At 44.8% G+C, this 22,537-nt stretch overlaps 1 protein-coding gene across 1 annotated transcript in view; it reads right to left on the bottom strand.

Moving 5' to 3' along the window:
- CASQ2 (calsequestrin 2) overlaps positions 1–17,595 on the bottom strand; it is a 73,000-nt gene extending 55,405 nt beyond the window's left edge. Inside the window, exon 1 of the mRNA XM_006058676.3 lies at positions 17,087–17,595. Within this exon, the coding sequence (XP_006058738.1) occupies positions 17,087–17,398 (312 nt within the window). The 5' untranslated portion in view covers positions 17,399–17,595. The remainder of the gene's footprint in view (positions 1–17,086) is intronic.
- Positions 17,596–22,537: the final 4,942 nt, after the last annotated feature.

The following is a 22,537-nucleotide window of genomic DNA, read 5'->3' as shown; positions in this document are numbered from 1 at the left end:
ACTGTCCCTTTTCTAACTATACCTTCCATAGGTTGGTGCACCTAATGAAAAAGGGAGAAATAAAGGTGGAGGGAAGGTGGGGGGCTGCAGTCAATGGAGAGACCTTCTAAATGTAAAATGATGGCAGACAGGCCTCTACGCCTCATCTCCTCAGTGCTGCTGCTGCTGCTGCTAAGTCGCTTCAGTCGTGTCTGACTCTGTGCGACCCCATAGACAGCAGCCCACCAGGCTCCCCCATCCCTGGGATTCTCCAGGCAAGAACACTGGAGTGGGTTGCCATTTCCTTCTCCAATGCATGAAAGTGAAAAGTGAAAATGAAGTTGCTCAGTCGTGCCCGACTCTTAGCGACCCCATGGACTGCAGCCCACCAGGCTCCTCCATCCATGGGATTTTCCAGGCAAGAGTCCTGGAGTGGGGTGCCATTGCCTTCTCCCCATCTCCCCAGTAGCAAACATTAAAAAGCAGAAGAGAAGCCTGCTGCTGCTTGGCTAAACTTTGCGAAATGTCTGACTAGTGTTTATTTTGATGAACTCTACTAATGACAACAAATAACACAGACAGCTAACCTGAGAGTTCGTTTTCAAGGTGCTTTCACATAATAAATTCTAGAACAGTCCTTTCCTGAGCACCCGACGTGGGCTGTTTACTTTACACACACCTCTCCTTTCTCTTCAGAGGAACCCTGGGATGAGGGGACAGTGGTCTTTATTCTACAAAGGAAGGGGCTCAGCCTTCAAGAACTCAGCCCACCATACCGTTGCAAAGACTCAGACCCACAGGGTTTCTGTCCTAAGTCTGTGCTTCTTTTGTTGCCAGGACATGGTGTGGGCTGCAGTTTATGGGCTGCATCCACTTTTTCTTTCGGGTTTGGGAAATGCTCTCAGTGTGTGTGGCCAGGCTAAGGAAGTCTTGGGGTGCTGAGCCAGGGCTGTGTATCGTCGAGGAGGGTGAAGGAGTATCTGCTGGCCCGTCTTCCTGCCCAGCGCACGGCAGATGGTGAGGAGAGGCCTGCTGGCTTGGGGCGCCGGGCAGCAGGCGGACGCTCCTGGAACAGGCTCTCTGGGCGCTGAGGAGCGGCTGTGGCCTGCCCAGCCCATTACTCTGCAAGACGGTGCACTGGCCATGTTCCTGCATGTCTGTCCAAAGAGAAATGGCTTATCTGAATCGAACCACATCCAGCCCACAGAAGAGGGAACCTCAGAAGCTTCGTTGTACAGGTGCAGACTTCGTGGGGACTGGCTTTTTTGATAAAACCTTTTATTTTTTGTCAGTAAATCCTATGTTTATTTTTTTAAATTGAAGTAGAGCTGATTTACAGGGTTGTGTTAGTTTCAGGTATGCAGCAAAGTGATTCAGTTATACAGGTATAGATTGTATAATATATAACACACACGCACGCATATTCTTTTTCAGATTCTTTGGAACAAATCATCTCAGATTCTAAGGCTGAGCTGATAATTATGCAAAAATACTCCACACCAAGCAGTGAAGTTACAACTGCAAGAAAATAGGGCAGCCGCTTTTAAAGAAAAATGTTGTGATTCTGAAACAGATTTTGTTTGTTTGTGTTTTACTGCTTTACGCTAGAGTAGTCCTTATAGTTGGAGAAGGCAATGGCACCCCACTCCAGTACTCTTGCCTGGAAAATCCCATGGATGGAGGAGCCTGGTGGGCTGTAGTCCATGGGGTTGCTGAGAGTCGGACACGACTGAGCGACTTCCCTTTCACTTTTCACTTTCATACATTGAAGAAGGAAATGGCAACCCACTCCAGTGTTTTTGCCTGGAGAATCCCAGGGACAGAGGAGCCTGGTGGGCTTCCGTCTATGGGGTCGCACAGAGTCGGACACGACTGAAGCGACTTAGCAGCAGCAGCAGCAGTCCTGGTCTTGCATGTCTCCATTTAGAAATGTATAACTTTGTAAGGAGGTCTATCTCAAGAATACAATGACTAGCTATCCTGTTTGGGCTTGAATATTATTGAGGGCTGTTGGGGGTGGGAAAAGTGAGAGAAGAAGGTTCCAGTGGTCTAAACCCTTCTAAATCAACAGTGTATTTGCCATTTTGTAAAATCTCTATCTCCCTGTTAATTCTGTGTGGAAGAAAGAATTGAATTGTAACTAACTCAGTCCACACTTTGAGCATTTCTTGTCTTTTCACATCTCACCCCAGGCTCTAGTTTTATTGCTGAGAAGTACACAGCAAACACACATCTCTTAGGAGAAGCGCAGTTTAAGAGTGAGCCTGGGCATCCATCTTCTGAGAGCTCTGGCTCTACATGAGGACTTATTCTCAAAGCCAAACCAAAATAAGCCTGACCTCATCTGAGTTTTCCGAGTGCAGCAGGTGCGAGTTTGGAGAACGCCATCTTTGGGCAGTGAACAGTTGGAAGAAATACCTGAATCCTGTGCATGTTGCTATTCTCTGCCCAGTGTTCCCACATCAACCCATCTGTGGATTCACTTGCCTCCAGAAATTTCATTTTGCCTTCCTCTCTTGAGGTTTAGAAACGCAACCACTGGGACATTTGCCAGTGCTAAATAGGTTGGAAGGCAATGACAGCCTTAGAGAGCCCTGAGGTTTATGCCCATGCCATGAATGTGTTTTGGACTGAGAGTCCCATGGTTTAAAAAAAAAAATCTGTTTCACTCATATTTCAGCAGGATTAAGCAAGGATGACAAGCAGTTCCCTGAATCTGACAGATTCAGTTTAATTTTTCATCTTCCTACTGAATCTCTTTTTAAAAATTGATTTAATTTTTAAAAGATATCAGAGAGAAATATATTTCCAATATGAGCAATATATCCATAATTCCTTGCTTTTTTCTTTTCTCTCCATCCACCCCTCCACCCACCTACCCAACATTTATTAAATACCAAGTAGGTGCTAAGCATTAGTCCCTTTACACACACTTCAGTTCAACACATAGTCCAGCTATGAAATTAAACACTGCTCAAATGTGAGTGAAAATCCCAAATTCAAATTAGAGACGCTTGTCTTTTTGTAAGTTGGCATTGCTTACAAACAAGAAGCAACCCCTTTATGCTATTTCTTGGTGTAGTGAAAGGAACATGATGTTTGGAGACAAATAGATGTGAATTCAAATCCTGCTTCATGCTGTGCCATTTTCGAGCTTTGTGACTTTGGGCAATTTCTACTCAGCTCTAGGGAATCGTTTCTTTGTACATAGTGTGAGAATATGTTTTAAGAATTTAACAGAATGACGTAGGTAAAGCACCCATAATGGACATGTCTTACAATAAGTTTGTAATAATAATAAGTGTGATTTCCCTGCTCCTTCTTCCTCTTCTGTTCATTTAACATTCCTTCAACACACACTGCTGAGAGACCACGCTGAGTCAGATGCTGGTCTAGATGCTGGGGTGCAGCAATGAAGAGAGCAAAGTATCTGCCTCTGTGGGTGCTGCACGCTATAACCATCTCGAACACTATGCGCTATGTCTGCCAAGTGCTATGGAGAAGACTAAAGTAAGGTTGAAGGGATAAGGGGGTGCTTGGAGTGTGTGATTTATAGAGGTGGTCATGGAGGTGACTTCTTTCATAAGATGACACTTAAGCATAGACCTAAAGGAAGTGAGTTCTTATCATCAACAAAAGACCAACCCCTGAGTTATCAGGAACCATGTCGTCTGCACTTTCTAAGTAAGCAGTGCATGAATATTTGACAAATAAATGAAAGAATGACTATTTCTATTGGGGTGTTCACAACGCTTGAGTACGTGCGTGTGTACTCAGTTGTGTCTGACTCTTTGTGACCCCATGGACTGTAGCCTAGGATTTTTCAGACAAGAATACTGGAGTGGGCTGCCATTTCCGTGTCCAGGGATCTTCCCAACCCAGGGATCAAACCCAACTCTCCTGCGTTGTCAGGCGAATTCTTTACCACTGATCCACCAAGGAAGCCCAGAACTTAGTTCCACATTATAGAACACTCATCAGTTTGCTCTGAGCAGCTTTCTCATACTTTCCTGTTAAATACGCTAACATCTTAGTGTCCCATATTCATATACCTCCAGGGTGCTCAAATTTGTCATCTCTTTTGGAGAAAAGGGCAGTATGACATGGCAACCAAATAGATGCTTTTCCTCCCTTTCTGAGGGTAAATCCTGGACCTTGACCTGAGATTCCTTAGAAAGGCACCTTCTGATCTGGCCTTAGAAACCCTTGTAACTCTCCTGGAAACCTCTCAAGGAGGGGGAAGCATCACACGAGCCCAGATTCTCTCCTTCTAAGGAGGTGCAAGTATTAATCACCGATGGTGTGAGTGAGGAGACCATGGGAGAAGACTGGGAGCTCTGTCCCAGAGCAGACCTGAATCCCTGCAGCCCCAGACCAAGTTAATATCTCAGCAATTCTCCAAATCAGAGGAATGCTGACAGGTCCACTGTCATTCAGGAGAGTCAGCAGGCCAAAGGTCAAGCAAGTGCAACATGATTCTGGGCATATGGAAAATTTCTCCAATCGAACAGACCAGTACGGTGCTTTGAAAACTTTCACATACCTATGAATCACCAAAGGATCCTGTTGAAATGTAACAAGTATTCAGGTGATACCATTGCTGCTGCTGTGGTCTGCCAACCAAATTTTGAGCATCAGGCCTCAAGTGGTCCACAAACTTGGCTGCACATTAGAATCACCCAGGGAGCTTTTAGAAGCTAGCACCTGGGTATCATCCCTTCCCCTATGACCAATTAAATCAGTGTCTAGGGGAATAAGACCCAGAAGCATTATTATGAAAAAACTAATGGAGATGACAGGATTTCAGCTTAGCTATATAAATCCGTGAACTTCCTGATGTTCAAGCTGGTTTTAGAAAAGGCAGAGGAACCAGAGATCAAATTGCCAACATCTGCTGGATCATGGAAAAAGCAAGAGAGTTCCAGAAAAACATCTATTTCTGCTTTATTGACTATGCCAAAGCCTTTGACTGTGTGGATCACAATAAACTGTGGAAAACTCTGAAAGAGATGGGAATACCAGACCACCTGATCTGCCTCTTGAGAAATTTGTGTGCAGGTCAGGAAGCAACAGTTAGAACTGGACATGGAACAACAGACTGGTTCCAAATAGGAAAAGGAGTACGTCAAGGCTGTATATTGTCACCCTGTTTATTTAACTTATCTGCAGAGTACATCATGAGAAATGCTGGACTAGAAGAAACACAAGCTGGAATCAAGATTGCCAGGAGAAATATCAATAACCTCAGATATGCAGATGACACCACCCTTAATGGCAGAAAGTGAAGAGGAACTAAAAAGCCTCTTGATGAAAGTGAAAGTGGAGAGTGAAAAAGTTGGCTTAAAGCTCAGCATTCAGAAAACAAAGATCATGGCATCCGGTCCCATCACTTCATGGGAAATAGATGGGGAAACAGTGGAAACAGTGTCAGACTTTATTTTTCTGGGCCCCAAAATCACTGCAGATGGTGACTGCAGCCATGAAATTAAAAGACGCTTACTCCTTGGAAGGAAAGTTATGACCAACCTAGATAGCATATTCAAAAGCAGAGACATTACTTTGCCAACAAAGGTCCGTCTAGTCAAGGCTATGGTTTTTTCTGTGGTCATGTATGGATGTGAGAGTTGGACTGTGAAGAAGGCTGAGCGCCGAAGAATTGATGCTTTTGAAGTGTGGTGTTGGAGAAGAGTCTTGAGAGTCCCTTGGACTGCAAGGAGATCCAACCAGTCCATTCTGAAGGAGATCAGCCCTGGGATTTCTTTGGAAGGAATGATGCTAAAGCTGAAACTCCAGTACTTTGGCCACCTCATGCGAAGAGTTGACTCATTGGAAAAGACTCTGATGCTGGGAGGGATTGGGGGCAGGAGGAGAAGGGGATGACAGAGGATGAGATGGCTGGATGGCATCACTGACTTGATGGACTCGAGTCTCAGTGAACTCTGGGAGTTGGTGATGGCCAGGGAGGCCTGGCGTGCTGCGATTCATGGGGTCGCAAAGAGTTGGAGACGACTGAGCAACTGATCTGATCTGATCTGATATAAATCCTAAAAGATGATGCTGTTAACAAGTTGCACTCAATATGCCAGCAACTTTGGAAAACGCAGCAGTGGCCACAGGACTGAAAAAGGTCAGTTTTAATTCCAATCCCAAAGAAGGGCAATGCCAAAGAATGTTCAGACTACTGTATAATTTCACTCATTTCACGTGCTATAATGCTCAATATCCTTCAAGCTAGGCTTCAACAGTGCATGAATGGAGAACTTCCAGATATACAAGCTGGATTTAGAAAAGGCAGAGAACCAGAGATCAAATTGCCAACATCTGCTGGATCATAGGAAAAGCAAGGGAATTCCAGAAAAACATGTACTTCTGCTTCATAGACTACACTAAAGCCTTTGACTGTGCAGATCACAACAAACTGTGGAAAATTCCTAAAGAGATAGGAATACCAGACCACCTGATCTTCCTCCTGAGAAACCTGTATGCTGTTCAAAAAGCAACAGTTAGAACCGGGCATGGAACAAGGGACTGGTTCAAAACTGGGGAAGGAATATGTCAAGGCTGTATATTGTCACACTGCTTATTTAAATTATATGCAGAGTACATCATGCAAAATGCCAGGCTGGATGAAGCACAAGCTGGAATCAAGATTGCTGGGAGAAATATCAATAACCTGAGATACAAAAATGACACCACCCTAATAGCAAAAAGCAAAGAGGAACTAAAGAGCCTTGTGATGAAGTTGAAAGAGGAAACTGAAAAAGCTGGCTTAAAACTCAACATTCAAAAAACTAAGATCATGGCATCTGATCCCATCACTTCATAGCAAATAGATGGGGGGAAAAATGAAAACAGTGAAAGACTTTATTTTCTTGGGCTCCAAAATCACTGCAGACAGTGGCTGCAGCCATGAAATTAAAAGACGCTTGCTCCTTGGAAGAAAAGCTATGACAACCTAGACAGCATATAACAAAGCAGAGATATTACTTTGCTGGCAAAAGTCCATACAGTCAAAGCTATGGTTTTTCCAGTAGTCATATACAGATGCGAGAGTTGGACCATAAAGAAGGCTAAGAGCCGAAGAATTGATGCTTTCGAACTTTGGTGCTGGAGAAGACTCTTGAGAATCCCCTGGACTGCAAGATCAAACCAGTCAGTCCTAAAGAAAATCAACCCTGAATTTTCATTGGAAGGATTGATGCTGAATCTGAAGCTCCAGTACTTTGGCCACCTGATGGGAAGAGTTGACTCATTGGAAAAGATCCTGATGCTGGGAAAGATGGAGGGCAGAAGGAGAAAGGGGCAACAGAAGATGAGATGGTTGGATGGCATCATCGACTCAATGGACATGAGTTTGAGCAAGCTCTGGGAGATGGTGAAGGACAGGGAAGCCTGGCGTGCTGCAGTCCATGGGGTACCAAAGAGTCAGACATGACTGACCGACTGAACAATAACAAAATAGGTATTTTTTAAAACTCCTTAGGTTGAGTCCTTCGTGAAGCCAAGGTTGAGAACTACTACAACTGGCCAAGAACATGGGCTGCCTTTCAAGTGACAGGTGAAGGGAATTAACATTTGATAAGCATCAGCTGTATTTCAGGCACTCAGCATTCTACATAGATTAATTTTCTAGTAGTAACCAACATAACAAAGTAATAACACCTGACACTTGTACTGCTGCTGCTGCTAAGTCACTTCAGTTGTGTCCGACTCTGTGTGACCCCATAGACGGCAGGGATTCTCCCGGCAAGAACCCTGGAGTGGGTTGCCATTTCCTTCTCCAATGCATGGAAGTGAAAAGTGAAAGTGAAGTCGCTCAGTCGTGTCCGACCCACAGCGACCCCATGGACTGCAGCCTTCCAGGCTCCTCCATCCATGGGATTTTCCAGGCAAGAGTACTGGAGTGGGGTGCCATTGCCTTCTCCAACACTTGTACAGCTTCTTATCATTTTATGGGGAATTTTTATTCATTTAATTCTCTCAATTCACTAAGGTAGAAAGGACATAGTCAATTTTTTTAGATGAGTAAAATGCAAAACATATTCATGACTTGCCCAGCTCAAATAGTAAATGCAAGAGAAGTTCAGTTACCCTGACCCATAGCTGTCTGCTTTGCCTAAGTACTTCAACCTCATCTGAAGTTGAATACACGAGGATGGTCGTGCACAAGAGTCATGTCAGCAACACTGGACACATGACAGAGTCTAAAGAGGCTGCAGTCATCTCACCAAAGATATTCTCACTGATACACAGATTGATGAGGAGACTGAGACCTGAGTAGAAAAGGGAGCTCAGTCTTGACAATCTGAGAGCAATGGCATTAAGGTACTTAGCAGAACCCAGAGGCCTGCATCACACAGGACTCACTTCTTAGTTCTGCCACAGATTACGGAACCAGCCTTCTCCTTCCCATAGGGCCTAATGGATGATCTGTGCTAGAACCACCTCTAAAAATTATTTGCGGAGCTTCCCTGGTGGCTCAGTGGTAAAGAATCCACCTGCCAATGCAGGAGACAGGAGTTCAATCCCTGGTCTGGGAAGATCCCACATGCCACGGAACAGCTAAGCCTGTGTGCCACGGCTACTGAGCTTGTGCTCTAGAGCCTGCCAGCCACAACGACTGAGCCCACACACTGCAACTACTGAAGCCTGCTGGCCTTGATCTTGTGCCACGCAACAAGAGAAGCCACCACAATGAGAAGCCCGCACACCTCAACGAAGGATAGCCCTGGAAGCAACCAGCACAGCCAAAAATAAATAAATAAAACTATTAAAAAAAATACAAAATACAAATTATCTGCAACTGGAAAGAGATTAATCTCCAGAATATACAGACAGATCATGGAGCTCAATTTAAAAAAAAAAGGATAACCTAATCAAAAAATGGGCAGAAGACCTAAATAGACATTTCTCTAAAGAAGACAGACACAACTGACCAAGAGGCACATGAAAAGATCCTCAACATTACTAATTATTAGAGAAATGCAAATCAAAGCTACAATGAGGTTATCACCTCCCACTGGTCAGAATGGCCATCATCAAAAAAATCTACAAACAATAAATGCTAGAGAGGGTGTGGAGAAAAGGGAACCCTCTCACACTGTTGCTGGGAATGTAAATTGATACAGCCACTATGGGCAACAATATGAAGCTTCCTTCAAAAACTAAAAATAGAACTACCATATGACCCAGCAATCCCCGTGCTGGGCATATGCTTGGAGAAAACCATAATTCCAAGAGACACATGCACCCCAGTGTTTATTACAGCACTGTTTACAATAGCCAAGACATGGAAGCAACCTAACGTCCATCAACAGAGGAATGGATACAGAAGATAATGGTGTATATATACAATAGAACATTACTCAGCCATACAAAGGAACAAAGTGTGCCATTTGTAGAGACTTGGATGGACCTAGAGCCTGTCTTACACAGTGGAGAACGTCCGAAAGAGAAAAACAAATATTGTTTATTAACACTTGTGTGTAGAATCTAGAAAAATGGTACAGATAAACCTATTTGCAAAGCAGAAATAAAGACAGAGGTAGAGGACAAATGTATGGAGACCAAGCAGGGAAAACAGTGGTGGGATGAATTGGGAGATTGGGATTGACGTAATAGATATATGTATACCTGCTATGTATAAAATATAGAGCTAATGAGAACCTACTGTATGGCACAGGGAACTCCACTCAGTGCTCTATAGTGACCTAAATGGGAAGAAAATCCTTAAGAAAGAGGGGTATATGAATATGTATAGCTGATTCACTTGCCGTACAGCAGAAAATAACACAGCCTTGTAAAACAACTGTACTCCAATAAAAATTTTGCTTGAAAAGATAAAAAGAAAATTATTGGAAAATAGCCTGTTCACCAGGGTTTCCTGGGTGACTTAATGGTAAAGAATCTGTCTGCAGTGTAGCGGATGCAGGAGACATGGTTTTGATCCCTGGGTCAGGCAAATCCCCTGGAGGAGGGCGTGGCAACCCACTCTAGTATTCTTGCCTGGAGAATTCCATGGACAGAGGAGCCTGGTGGGCTACAGTCCATGGGGTCACACAGAGTCAGATAGGACTGAAGCGACTGAACACACACACACACACACAGCCTGTTTACCAGCAGTAGAAAATCAGTCAGAGCAGTAACCCTTACTGCTGGCAGACAGGCTATTTGCAATAATTTTTAGGTAGTGATCCTGCCATTTGCTATCCAGGGGGGCCTGGGAGAGAGCCCTAGGCAGGTCATGTATGGGGATGGTAGCCCCTTTATAGTGGGCACATCCTCATGCAGGAAGAGCAGAAAGCCCTGCAGGGAAAATTCTATAGAGCAGCCCTGGGCCTCCAAATTACTGGGGCATCTGGTCAACCCAGTGGACAGCTACCAGGATGACGTAACCATTTCTGCTTCAGGACCCCAGGTTGCCTGCCAGTACCTGCCAGTTCATCACCCTCAACAAATGAACGAAGTTTTACTCTTCACCGTGTGGAAAGCATCACTCGTTCACCATCCATTCAGTGACTGATTCATTCACTCACTCATGCTACCGTTACTGAGAGCCTGCCTTAGCAACAGGTATGAATGAATACTGATGAATGAATATTTCTATTCATGGATTCACAGTAAGAATTTTCATGTTCTGAAACACTCACTCACTTGCCTGAGGAAAATTCCAGTAAATGTATATATTGGTTGCAGGTTGGTGTGTTTAGTTGCTCCCACAGGACTCACACGGACACATCACAAGTGAGGAACCTGAATACAGACAGACTTCTTCCTCGGGAATTGGACCCAGGCCTCTCTGATTTGGAAGCCCATTTTAGAGCGCACCACCTCTCAAGCATTTCAACCCGAGAGAGGTCAGTGATGTCGGATGTCGGAGTACTTTCTCTGCAGTATTTATAGAACATGATAGGCGCAGCACTTGTTTCAAGGTGAAAGTAGAAGCTGGCAGCAAAGAAGCAAGGAGGAATCAAATTCATTGCCCGTGTCCTCGTCTTGAGTCTCTGAGTCCTGCAGTACTAATAGGATTTGGCCAGTGAGGTATGACTACATTTGCTGACTTTGCTGAAGCTGAAGGAAATAGCGTATAAAATTGCAACTCCCTTTATAATCTGAGTTGATATCTCAATAGAAAAAAATGGGGGGAAGGCATAGAAAAATAAGAAAAAATGTAAGTGTCAAATAATTTCACGAAAAATTCAATCCAGCTAGAAATAAAAGAATGTCTATTAAAACAATAAAAATAGGCAAAGATTTTTAAAACCCCAAAAATTGTGCCAGTATCCAAAAATAGAGAAATTCTGTAATGGCCTATATGGGAAAAGAATCTGAAAAAGAGTGGATATACGTTTATGAATAACTGATTCACTTTGCACGGGGCACCTGAAACTAACACACTGCAAATCAGCTAGACTTCAATAATTTTTTTTAATTAAAAGGATAAAATAGAAAAATTATTTTAAAAATATGTATGATCATATAGTGGAGTCCTATGCCGACATTAACATCATGTTTGCCAAGAATTTAAAACTACTTAGTGACATAGGGGCACTCACAATATACTGAAATGAAAAAAGCAGGAAGTAAAACTATAAAAATGGTATACATCTAATTTGAAAGTGTGTTTTTATGCATAGAAAAAAAAATACTGGAAAGAACTCTGTCAGAACACTAGCCATGTTTACTTCGGGGTGCTTTTTCTTTATCCACATCATCTCACACTCCTGCATGAGAGTGTGTTATTTTGTGGATGAAGTGCTCCACCAAGAGTCAGGATTGCCAGCTGTGTAAATCACATCACTGCAAGGCCCCATCTATGACATGAGGGGTTCAGAACAATCTAGATGGTTCTCAAAGTTCTTTTGAGCTCTAACATATCAGACACTCATTCAAGAAACATAACATTTACAGAGCATCTATATGGAGCTACGTACACTGCACCAACCCTGGGGTCTTCCAGAGGCAGATTCCAGTCAAATGCAAAGCAGAGTTTGAGTGTGGCCTCCTGGTACCATATTACTTGTCCTTTTTATGACTAAGCTTTTTTAAAAATTCATTTTTTTTAATTCAAATTTATTTATTTTAATTAGAGGCTAATTACTTAACAATATTGTATTGGTTTTGCCATACATCAACATGAATCCGCCACGGGTGTATACGTGTTCCCAATCCTGAACCATTATTTTTTTAAATTTAGCTGTGATGGATCTTAGCTGCAGTATGCAAACTCTCAGTTGAGACATGTAGGATATATTTCCCCCACCAGGGATCGAAACTGGGCCACCTCCATTGGGAGTGTAGAGTCTTAGCTACTGGACTACCAGGGACGTCCCTCTCCCTAAGCTTTTAATGGCCTCATATTCTTCCTTTTCTTCTCTTCCGCTTATCAAACCCTGCTTTCACATAGAACTCAATCTTGATCAGATGGTGGTGTAAGTGAATGGCAATATCTTACAAGACTATCTCTTGCAGAAGGGCTTGACTAAATAGGAATAAAAATTTTACCTAAAGGAACGAGGCCCTTGTGGCCAAATTTTAAGGAAAAGGTACCAAGTTGGGAAAGATTTTAGAGCTGTCAGAATCTTATCTCCTGGATTTCCCTTCCCCACCCTTGCTTTTTTGCCTAGTAAATTCTATTTATTTTCACAAACCAATTCTTCTTTGTCATGCCTTCCACGTGTCTCCCAGAGAGCAGGGCATTTCCTCTCTCCTCTGCACTCCCAGAGAGCTTATGTTGCCCTGCTATTATAGTGACTCCCTTGCACTGTGGATTTCATTAGTATTTCTTTGTAATTTCCACATTAGGCTGTGAGCCGCCTGAGTGTTTCATGTTCCCTGTATCCACAGCGTGCATCCTCAGGCCCAACCTAGAGTAAGTGGCAGATGTAAGACTAATTGACGGGCATTTTAGGCCCTGAGTCAGGCAGTGACCTCCTCACCCTGTGGATGGGGCTATTTCTAGGTATTTCAATATCAATCCTTAAACAAACAGACCAAACACCGACCACAGTATCTTTGGGGTTTTATCAGAATGCATGGCCCTTTTTTAAAGTTAATTTTTATTAGAGTATAGTTGAACAGAAGAGACTGGTGGGCTACAGTCCATGGGGTCACAAAAGAGTCAGACCCTGAATTATCGACTTAACAACAGCAGCAAGAGTAGTTGCTTTACAATGTTGTGTTAGTTTCTTCCATAGAGCAAAGTGGATCAGCTCTGCTGCTGCTGCTGCTGCTGCTAAGTCGCTTCAGTCGTGTCCAACTCTGTGTGACCCCAGAGACGGCAACCCACCAGGCTCCTCTGTCCCTGGGATTTTCCAGGCAAAAATACTGGAATGGATTGCCATTTCTTTCTCCAATGCATGCATGCATGGTAAGTTGCTTCAGTCGTGTCCGACTCTGTGCGACCCCATAGACGGCAGCCTACCAGGCTCCTCTGTCCACGGAATTCTCTAGGCAAGAATACTGGAGTGGGTTGCCATTTCCTTCTCCAGAACCAGCTATATGTTTACATATATCCCCTCTTTTTTGGGTGTTTTCCCCATTTAGGTCAGGGACGGCCCTAATGCGAGGAGTTATGAACTTCTAATTCCTCACCTTCTAACCTTTAGAAATTCTCCAGGTTTATCAACTTGGGGGTGGCAACATCATTGGAGAGGGAGATCAATTTAATAGATTGAGATCAATATGTTTTTTAAATGAAACACAACAGAAGTTAAAAGAATAATAAGAAAGAAGACAAAAGAATTTTTGATCCAACTGCTCCCCAAATAATAACACGTTGTCTTGTGAAACTATTGTTTCATTTGTGTATGTACGTTCTGTACACATGGGGTCACAGTGAGCTATGATAGAAAACAAGGGCAACCACCTTCCTAAACCGCTCAGAGGAAAGGAGCCCCACCCTTCCTGTGCTGTCTGCCTGGGGCTGAGATTTCACTGCCTTGTGGATGCAGCCTGGGAACTGCCCCCTCCCCTCCTAGTTTGCACATACACAGCCCTGGAACTGGCAGGATATTGTCCTTAGCATTTAAATATTTAGAGTCCAGGAAATTAAGAAGACAAAAATGGGCTTTTTTGACCAGGAAGAAAATTTAGAGGTTCACACCCCCCCCTCTCTCACCATTCCTGGGGTTCCTGGAACCAGTCTGGTCCTGGATTCTGAGGCACGGCCTGCACCTGACAGGTATCTCAGCAAAGGCCCCCCTTCCCTCCCCAACCCTCACGGAGGCAGCCCAGCCTCCTCCAGGGTTTGCCTATTTCTATGAGCAGTGCCTCCTCTGCGACTCTGTGCTTCTCAACCCTGTTGCTAATATGGCCGGCATCATCAGGCCCAGGCCCACAGGCTGAGCACTCTATTTAAGGAAAACTCTTGAAACAATCCTGAAGAGGGTATCCACCAGCAAGTTGTACGTCGCCTCATTTGATTCAAGCAGTAAGGCAGTATAGGGACTAAAACTGCCTTCACCTACGCTAGTTGAATGGCCTTGGGCAACTTACCGCTCTGTGCCTCAGTTTCCCCATCTGACGATGGGGATGGCAGCTGTACCTACATCAGAGAAATACTATAAAGCTCAAACCAGCTACACATACAAAGTGCTTAGAACAATCCCTGCGCACAGTAAGCATTCAATAAATGTTGATTATTAATAATCATCCCATAGGCCTGTTGGACAATTATTATTTTTCCAGATTTATAGATGAGAAAATGGGGTGCAGAGAACTTAAGTAACCTGCCCTATGTCGTGTGTCCAATAGAGGCAAAGCCAGGATATAAATCCAGATCTCCAGACTCCAAGTTCTGTGATCTGTTTCCCTAAGGATTTAGGAGTCTGTGGGGCATCAAACCACCTCCTGTGCTGAACTTACACCTTGTCGGTCTCTGCTGGGCATTCCTGGATCAAAGGTGGCTGGAAGGATGGTGAGTCCAGGGCAAAGTCCCTTCTCAGGATTTTGCTTGGGAACACAGAATTTGTCTTTGAGGGAGAATGTGTGTGTGTGTGACAGGGAATCAGAAATTGGGGTCATGGCTTGCACTGGCAGTCTTTTTGAGTTCTAGGCTAAGTTGACAGTGGTGAGCATATATGGTAGAGTCCTTGTGGCTTCAGCTAACTTTTCATAAAATTGTCACCATAATTGAGTAGGGCAGTTTGAGATGGAGATGGTAATGTGAGTGAGGATTTCTTGGGCTGAGCAGCAGCTCTGCTGTACGTCCTGGTTTTTTTCCAGCCTGAGATTTTCCTGTATATATAGTACAAAGACCTAATAACTGTCTCTGCTTTTTCCTTACTTATAACTCACAGAGGGAACTGAACTTCCATGTTCAGGTCCCAGAATAGAGCCTGAGGAAAAAGATAATGGGCATGATGATATTTTTAAAATGCTTAGTTTTTCGTCCACCAGAGCTCTCTGTAATGACCATGCTGCCATATATAAATCCTCTGAAAATAGATATGTGTATGATGATTGAGAGACACAGGATTCTGCAATGCTTTTAAAATTATCAAATATATTTTGATGTGTTTGGGATGGTTTTCCTGGATTTTATTATGTACTCAGTTGTGTCCTACTCTTTGTGACCCCATGGACTGTATGTAGCCCACCAGGTTCCTCTGTCCATGGGGTTTCCCAGGCAAGAATACTGGAGTGGGTTGCTATTTCCTTCTCCAGGGGATCTTCCTGACCCAGGGATCAAACCCGAGTCTCCTGCATTGGCAGGCAGATTCTTTACCACTGCGCTGCCTGGGAAGCCTGGATTTTCTTATAGTCAATTTTTTTTTTTTTTTTTTTTGAGAACTAAAATCCACATGGGTTTTCTATGATAATTCTGTTCATCAAAGTATTTTATTATAATGTATGTCAGTTATGTCTCAATAAAACTGAAAGAAAAAGAAAGAACGAAAAGGCATCTGATTGAGCTGAGCTTTCTGGTAGGGCTGATCTCCACTCTTTGCAAATAGGCGCATAGGCTGAGCCGAGCCTGGGGACTGATGAGGGATCTCGGTGCTTACTAGAATTCTTGGCACTCCCAGGTGCTCCTGAGTGTAACCGATCCGAAACTGTCCAGGAGGAGCTACAGGAGGGGTTCCTGGGTCACTCACATGGGATTAAAGAGCCAGCCCCCGCGCCAGCTTCACAGAGAGGCCAGTAACGCAGACAGAATAAGAACTGACTTCAGCATCTTCCCTGACCTCACACCAAGAGCTTTCTGAGAAAAAGAAATACTCCCGTTACTGAACATGCAGCTAAGCTCTTCCCACATCTCGTGTGTGATGTTGACTGATATCGAGTCCCAAGAGGGGAGCATTGCTTAGTGGTGCTCCCCATCTGACCCACAAACAGAGCCAAGGTCAAATGACTTCTGCCGCCCCAAGATCGTGGGCAGACTTACAAGAACAAAGAGTAGGAAATTAGTATACCAAATGAAGCCTGCACATAACCCTGAATTTCATGTCATTCAGGCCTTTTAACAATAGCTTTAACATTCTCTGAGGACAAGAGTGGCTGGAACCACTGCCCTTGAGAAATCAAGAGGGCCGCCAGCTGATAGACTTTACAACTTTACAGACTATAATACATTGGGCAGACTTCCCTGCTGGCTCAGTGTAAAGAATCCTCCTGCCAATACAGAAGATGTGGGTTCGATCCCTAGGTCAGGAAGATCTCCTGAAGAAGGGAATGGCAACTCACTCCAGTATTCTTGCCTGGAGAATCCCATGGACAGAGGAGGCTGGCAGGCTACAGTCCGTGGGGTCGCAAAGGAGTCGGATACGACTTAGCAACTAAACAACAAGAAGCAATGCAGTGTGTAGCACGTTCACTCGTCCTGTCTGAAGAGTCTGAACACACCTCTGTTTTTCACACATCCCAGCTTTGCAAGATTTCCATTTTTTTAATTATTATTTACTTTACAATATTGTATTGGTTTTGCCATACATCAACATGCATCCGCCACGGGTGTACATGTGTCCCCCATTTCCATTTTTGTATAAGATTGAAATGGGGCAAGACTTCAGGATATATTCTCAGCACCCTGGGGTCCCCGCATCCCGATCACGGGCCAGTTCCCGCCTCCTTGGACGACGTGGTCCAAGGGCCCCCTCCCACTCACCTCCAGCACGATTTCTTTCAGTTGGAACTGTTTCTGCACGACTTTATCTGAAGATAGGGGCTCATGGTAGTAGAGGCAGAGCAAGTCATATTTCTTCAAAACCTGCTTGAAGTTCTTCTCAGTTAGACTGACCACGCGGTCCTTGCCATCATAGGTGGGGAAGTTCAGCCCCTCCTCTGCCCTGCAGGAGGACAGCAGGTAGACCCCCACCACAAACAGGTGGGCTCTCTTCATCTGGGCAAAATGTTTCTTTCCCAGAAATGCTGATGGTAGGAAAGTGAATGGAGCCTTAGAGGACTTGCTGGGAGTCATGGGGAGCAGAGAGGCTGATCTGGTCTCTCTCCCTGGCCCTCCCTGGGCCCGAGAACCTCGTCTTCACCTCTGCAGGCTGCTGACTGTAGCCGTGGGCTCAGACAAAGCGAGCAGAGGCTCACACCCATGCGTGCGTGGAACTGGAGCCAGGCTGGGCCACCCAGCCCCAGATAGCTTGCATAGCTCTGCCCAGCCCGTGTCTCATCTGGAACTCCATTTTTAGGATGCAGTTGTTTCAGGCTAAAAATAAATCATGCGATGAATAAAAAAGTTAGATATGGCCCTGTTGAGGGATTCGCTGATACAGTTTGTCAGGCTAGTGGAGAGGGAGGAGGCAGGAGGGAGACAGGGGAACATGCGCACATGAAATAAGGAGGCCAGGAAGGTCAGAGGAGAGACATTCACTTGGAGGGAGGAGGACAAAAGGAGAGGAGGAGACATGGGATTGTGACGTGTGGGTGTGCAGGGGTCACTCAGATGCTACTGAATCAGTCCATTATCCCAGGGAATGGTGTCAGCCTGTCCCTTCCTGGCAGGCTGCTCATCTGCACCCACCCCCCGCCTACTCACCACTGACCTGGGGACCAGCCCGACCCCCAGGTGGACTTGACGTTCTGCACCTGCCTTCCCCTGGCTGGCCACTGTGCCGTGTCCCCCATGGCTCTGCCAGTCACTGAGCAAGGGATCTAGGGTCACCCTTTCTCCGTGGAAAGAGCTCCAGAGACCCCAGCTCACCAGGGTCACAGTTGTTCTCCTTCTGCCCCTGCTCATGGCTTAACGTTGCTGACACCAGGAGCTCCTGTCCCATTATAAAATTAAATACAGTAAAAGTTCAACTATCTTCTTCAGAAACCTTCTTAGGCTTTTCGTTATCATCCCTGTCATCTTCTTTTTTAACATTAACCCCCAATGTATCATTTTTGCCCCTTTCCTCTTCATTAGAGACAGACTGCTGTAGAGAGTCCAGAAGCCAGATAGGTCTGAGTTCAAATCCATGCTCTGCTTCTTAATGGCTGAATGGACTTTGGAGGGTCACTTACCCTCTCTGATTTTCCATCCATCACCTCCACCCCTGCTCCTTGTAAAGTGGGGATAATTATAACTATATTGTAAGGCTTGGAGCATAGAGATGGAAAAACATGGTTCAAAGCAGTTACTCAAACATAGCAGCTGTTATATTACTCCATTCTTCTTGGAGATGGTGGAACATAAGTTATTATCATAATTACTTGTCAGTTTCTAATAGTAATTGTTTGTGAACCCTTTTCTGTCTGCCTTCTTCTTGAGTCCATCAGGTGTTTGGGGCAGATGTGATTAAAAGGTCATTGCACAGAGGAGCTAAATGAGCTTCAGGGAGCTCAGTACCTAGTCAGAGATCGTGTTACTGACTGCCTGTTGGTAGAGGATAGGCAGAGAGTTCAGTTCTAGCCCTGAGCCCAGTACTCTTGGGTGCTTTCACTCTGATGGGGTAATTCCCCCATAGACACCTCTTTTCTTAAAAGACTCCATCTTTTCTTGTCAAACAACAGTCCACTCTTGTCTTTCCACTCTTCAGAGTGGTCTGTGGTTCTCACGATTTAGGCCGAGTTTTTGTCTTCTTTTGGTTGGAGAATCAGCTTTGGAAATAGCAAGGACTCTGTCCCATACAAACTTTGCAGGGGACAGAAGGTAAAAAGAAAGTCAATGGCCTACATGACTGGAAGCAGTCCTCTCTACTGCAGCCAGAGGGCCTGATGCTGAGGGGCAGGCCAATGGGAGTTTCTTCAGAACACTTTCATGTCCAGGAAGCCAGGACCTTGGGGAACCCAGGACCTTGGGGAACCCATCACTGAAACCCATGACAGCATTTGGTTCTTTTCGATGGTCACTTTGCCAGGCTTTTAAAGATAGAGTCAAGAATAGCCGTTCTAAGACGTGGTTAGCTTTTCAGATCATTGGCAAGCATGCAAGATCTCTGCTTTCTTTAGAAAACTTAGGGGGAAAAAGATTGTCGCATGAAACAGTGTATGTTTTGTCTTTTCGAGGTCAGCTTCCCAAAACTGTTCCCAGTTGTCTCAATCTCATCGATTTATCTTTATTTAGAATTTGCTCCACTTTTCTTAATATGTTTTTTTTAATGTTACCAAAAAACTGGGAGAAGTTTAAAGTCAGAGTCTTTGAATTTTGCACTGACTTACAACTGATGAGAAGTACCAAGGCAAAGGGATAAGTTTTAAAAATTCAGCTTAGCCCTCAAGTCTGTCTTAAGACCAACTGTGTATCAATAGAAAAAAAGCCCCAGTGTGGCAAGTTCCCGTCCCTAAATGCCGGCTCTGTTTGGGGCCTCAAAGCCCAGCCTGAGGATGGCTCGGCCACTGACACCTGTTGTGATCGTTTCCCACTGTCCCCCACACCTAGACGTGGAGGCCAAAATGTGTGTCTCACTCTTGCTGGCTTAGGTTTGCCTGGTTGAACCCTTTCTATGTCCCAGCCATCTTTTCTTGGTGTCTTTTATTGTTTTCATTTTTCTTTTGCCTTCTTGCTTGCCAACTCTAATGTATTTATTTTGTAAACAAGGGGTGCTTCTGACATGTCTGAGTCAACTTGGCATCCGGCAGGTTAACTTTTCATTCCAGTTTTCATGGCTACCCAAGTCAGAGTCACCTACACATGCCCAGTTTATGTGACTGTGCTGAAGTGTGCGAGTGTCTTTATGTGCTGTTAGCAGGCATTTTTGGTCTTTGTTTTTAAACAAGAAAGGATAAAACAAAGTAAACAAATCAACATAAATGTATTGTCACAGTATATGATGTAGGCCCCTTGTTTTTGCTGGTAGTTTCCAGTCCCTCACTCTGAGTGGCCTCTCCCTAGAGTCCCTTACTCTAACCTCACCCCTTTCACTTGTTCACTCTTGACAGGTGGCAGGACAGCTTTGCATCTATTATTTAACTGGATCTTCACCATAGCTCACTTTACAGATGAATCAGGATTTGAAGCCACGATCTTTCATATATTAAGTAAACGTTAATAAAATTTTATGGGGCATCTCTTATGTACCAGGCACTCTACTGGGTAGTGGAGTGGGACACGGTGTTCATCTGAACTCGCTGAGTTTATATCCGAGAGGGGAAACAAACAGTACATAATCAGCGTATGTATTGGGGGGTGTGTGTGTGTGTGTGTGTGCACCCGTGTAGCTCTAAAGATCAGCTGAGGACAAGGGAGAGGCTGTAACAGTGTGTAGGAGGTGGCCCGTTTGGACTGAGGGTGAAGGAAGGCATCTTCAAGGAGGGAACCTAGGAGCAGCAGGGAGGGGAGAAGCAGAGGGCAAGCTTCTTCCAGGGAGGAGCGGCAAGCGCCTCCGCGCTGAGACCTACGGGCATTCCACCACTAGGGGGCGCTGCATGCGCCGCCTCCGTCCTATGAAAGCATCAGATTTCACTCTGGACTTCTTTGTCAGTATATGGGCTCACACCTACATGGCAGGGTCCACAGGACAGGGAACCTATCTGAATGACTGGGAGGCAGCTCAGAGTGAGCTGAGGCTCGGAAGTCAGGAGACCTTGGTATGGAAGGGCCCAGCCCGGCTGTGCGACCTTGGTGAATCTCCTCACCTCTCGATCCTCGCATTTCTAATTTGTGGAAAAGAGGGTCAGACCCACTGGTCTCCCATGGCCCCTTTCTGGCTCTAAAAATCTAGAATTTGTTCCGGCCGTAGAGTATTTTCTTTTCCCAGAAGAGACTTTGGCACAGGCCATAGGTTTGAGGAAGCTTGTTGACTGTTAAGCTGCGAAGGTTTGATGGGTGTGTCTCTTACAAGTCCGAGCTTGCCTCTCCCCTAAGGCGGAGAGATCTAGGACTTGACTGCCTCCAAAGGCCCCTTCTTTGGCTAAAATGCTCCACCTAGTGGGCAAAGCGGAGTATAGCATTTCTCTCTTTGAGCCCGTTCCTCCCTTCCCTTTGGCTGGGCCACTTGGCGGGGACAGTTAGCCTGCTGGCCTGGAAGGTAAAATCCCAGAAATACCTTAGTCTACAGCCCTGTGCTCCACGGCCTCAGGCTTCCTCTGGTCAAATCTGAGCAGTCCTGTCAGCAGCCCCAAGACCCTCCTTTTCCTCTTGACTCTGAATATCAGGCTCCCCGGCACCAGAAAACTAAATAGAACCGAACAGAAAAGATCAATGCTTGGTTGAAAAAGAGCTAGGCTATATAACAGTCCACGTTTTAACAAATGTCACTTCCTCGGGGAGACCCCTGAGTGTAGACCAGAGGCTAACTTTCACCCCCCTTGTAGCATACTTCTCCTTGGAAACACCCCTTCCACTGGGGATTCTTTCTCTGCAGAGAGACTGAGCCTCCTAGGAGCCAGGACAGCATCTGTTCAAAGTATTCCTTGAAACCTGCCTTGCCAATAGTAGTTCTCATTAAATATTTGTTAAATAAATGTGAAGCACTTACTTTGTACCAGGTCTTAAGTACTTTACAAAATTTAACTTTTTTTTGTTTTTTTCATAGTTTGGCTGTGCTGGATCTTTGTCGCAGTGCGTGGATTCTTTGTTCCGGTGTGCAAGCTTTCTCTAGTTGAGGCATGTGAACTTGGTTGCCCCTCGGCAGGTAGAATCTTAATTCCCAATACCAGGGATGGAACCCGAGTCCCTTGCTTTTGAAGGCAGATTCTCAAGCACTGGACTGCCAGAAAGGTCCTTAGCTATTCTTAAAAACCCTAGAGTATAACACAGGGAGCTCAGCCCGGTGCTCTGTGACAACCTAGAGGAGTGGGATGGAGTTGGGGGTGGGAGGGAGGTTCAAGAGCAAAGGACATATGTATACTTATGGCTGATTCATATTGTGTATAGCAGAAAACAACACAACCTTGTAGAAGCAATTACCCTCCAATTTAAAATAAATTTGGAGAAGGAAATGGCAACCCACTCCAGTATTCCTGCCTGGGAAATCCCATGGATGGAGGAGCCTGGTGGGCTACAGTCTGTGGGGTCATAAAGAGTTGGACATGACTGAGCGACTGAGCAATTAAAATATATTAAAAAAAAAAAAAAAAAAAAAAACCCCTATGAGGCTGATAGTTTCAGTATTCCTAGATAAATAAACCAAGGCACAGAGAGATTAACTAACTTGCACAGGGTTAGGTCACTAGTGACGGC

The sequence above is a fragment of the Bubalus bubalis genome, chromosome 6 (genome assembly GCF_019923935.1).
Source record: "Bubalus bubalis isolate 160015118507 breed Murrah chromosome 6, NDDB_SH_1, whole genome shotgun sequence".
Classification (NCBI taxonomy): domain Eukaryota; kingdom Metazoa; phylum Chordata; class Mammalia; order Artiodactyla; family Bovidae; genus Bubalus; species Bubalus bubalis.
Note: the sequence above shows the minus strand (reverse complement) of the source record. Positions and strands in the feature narration are given on the sequence as shown.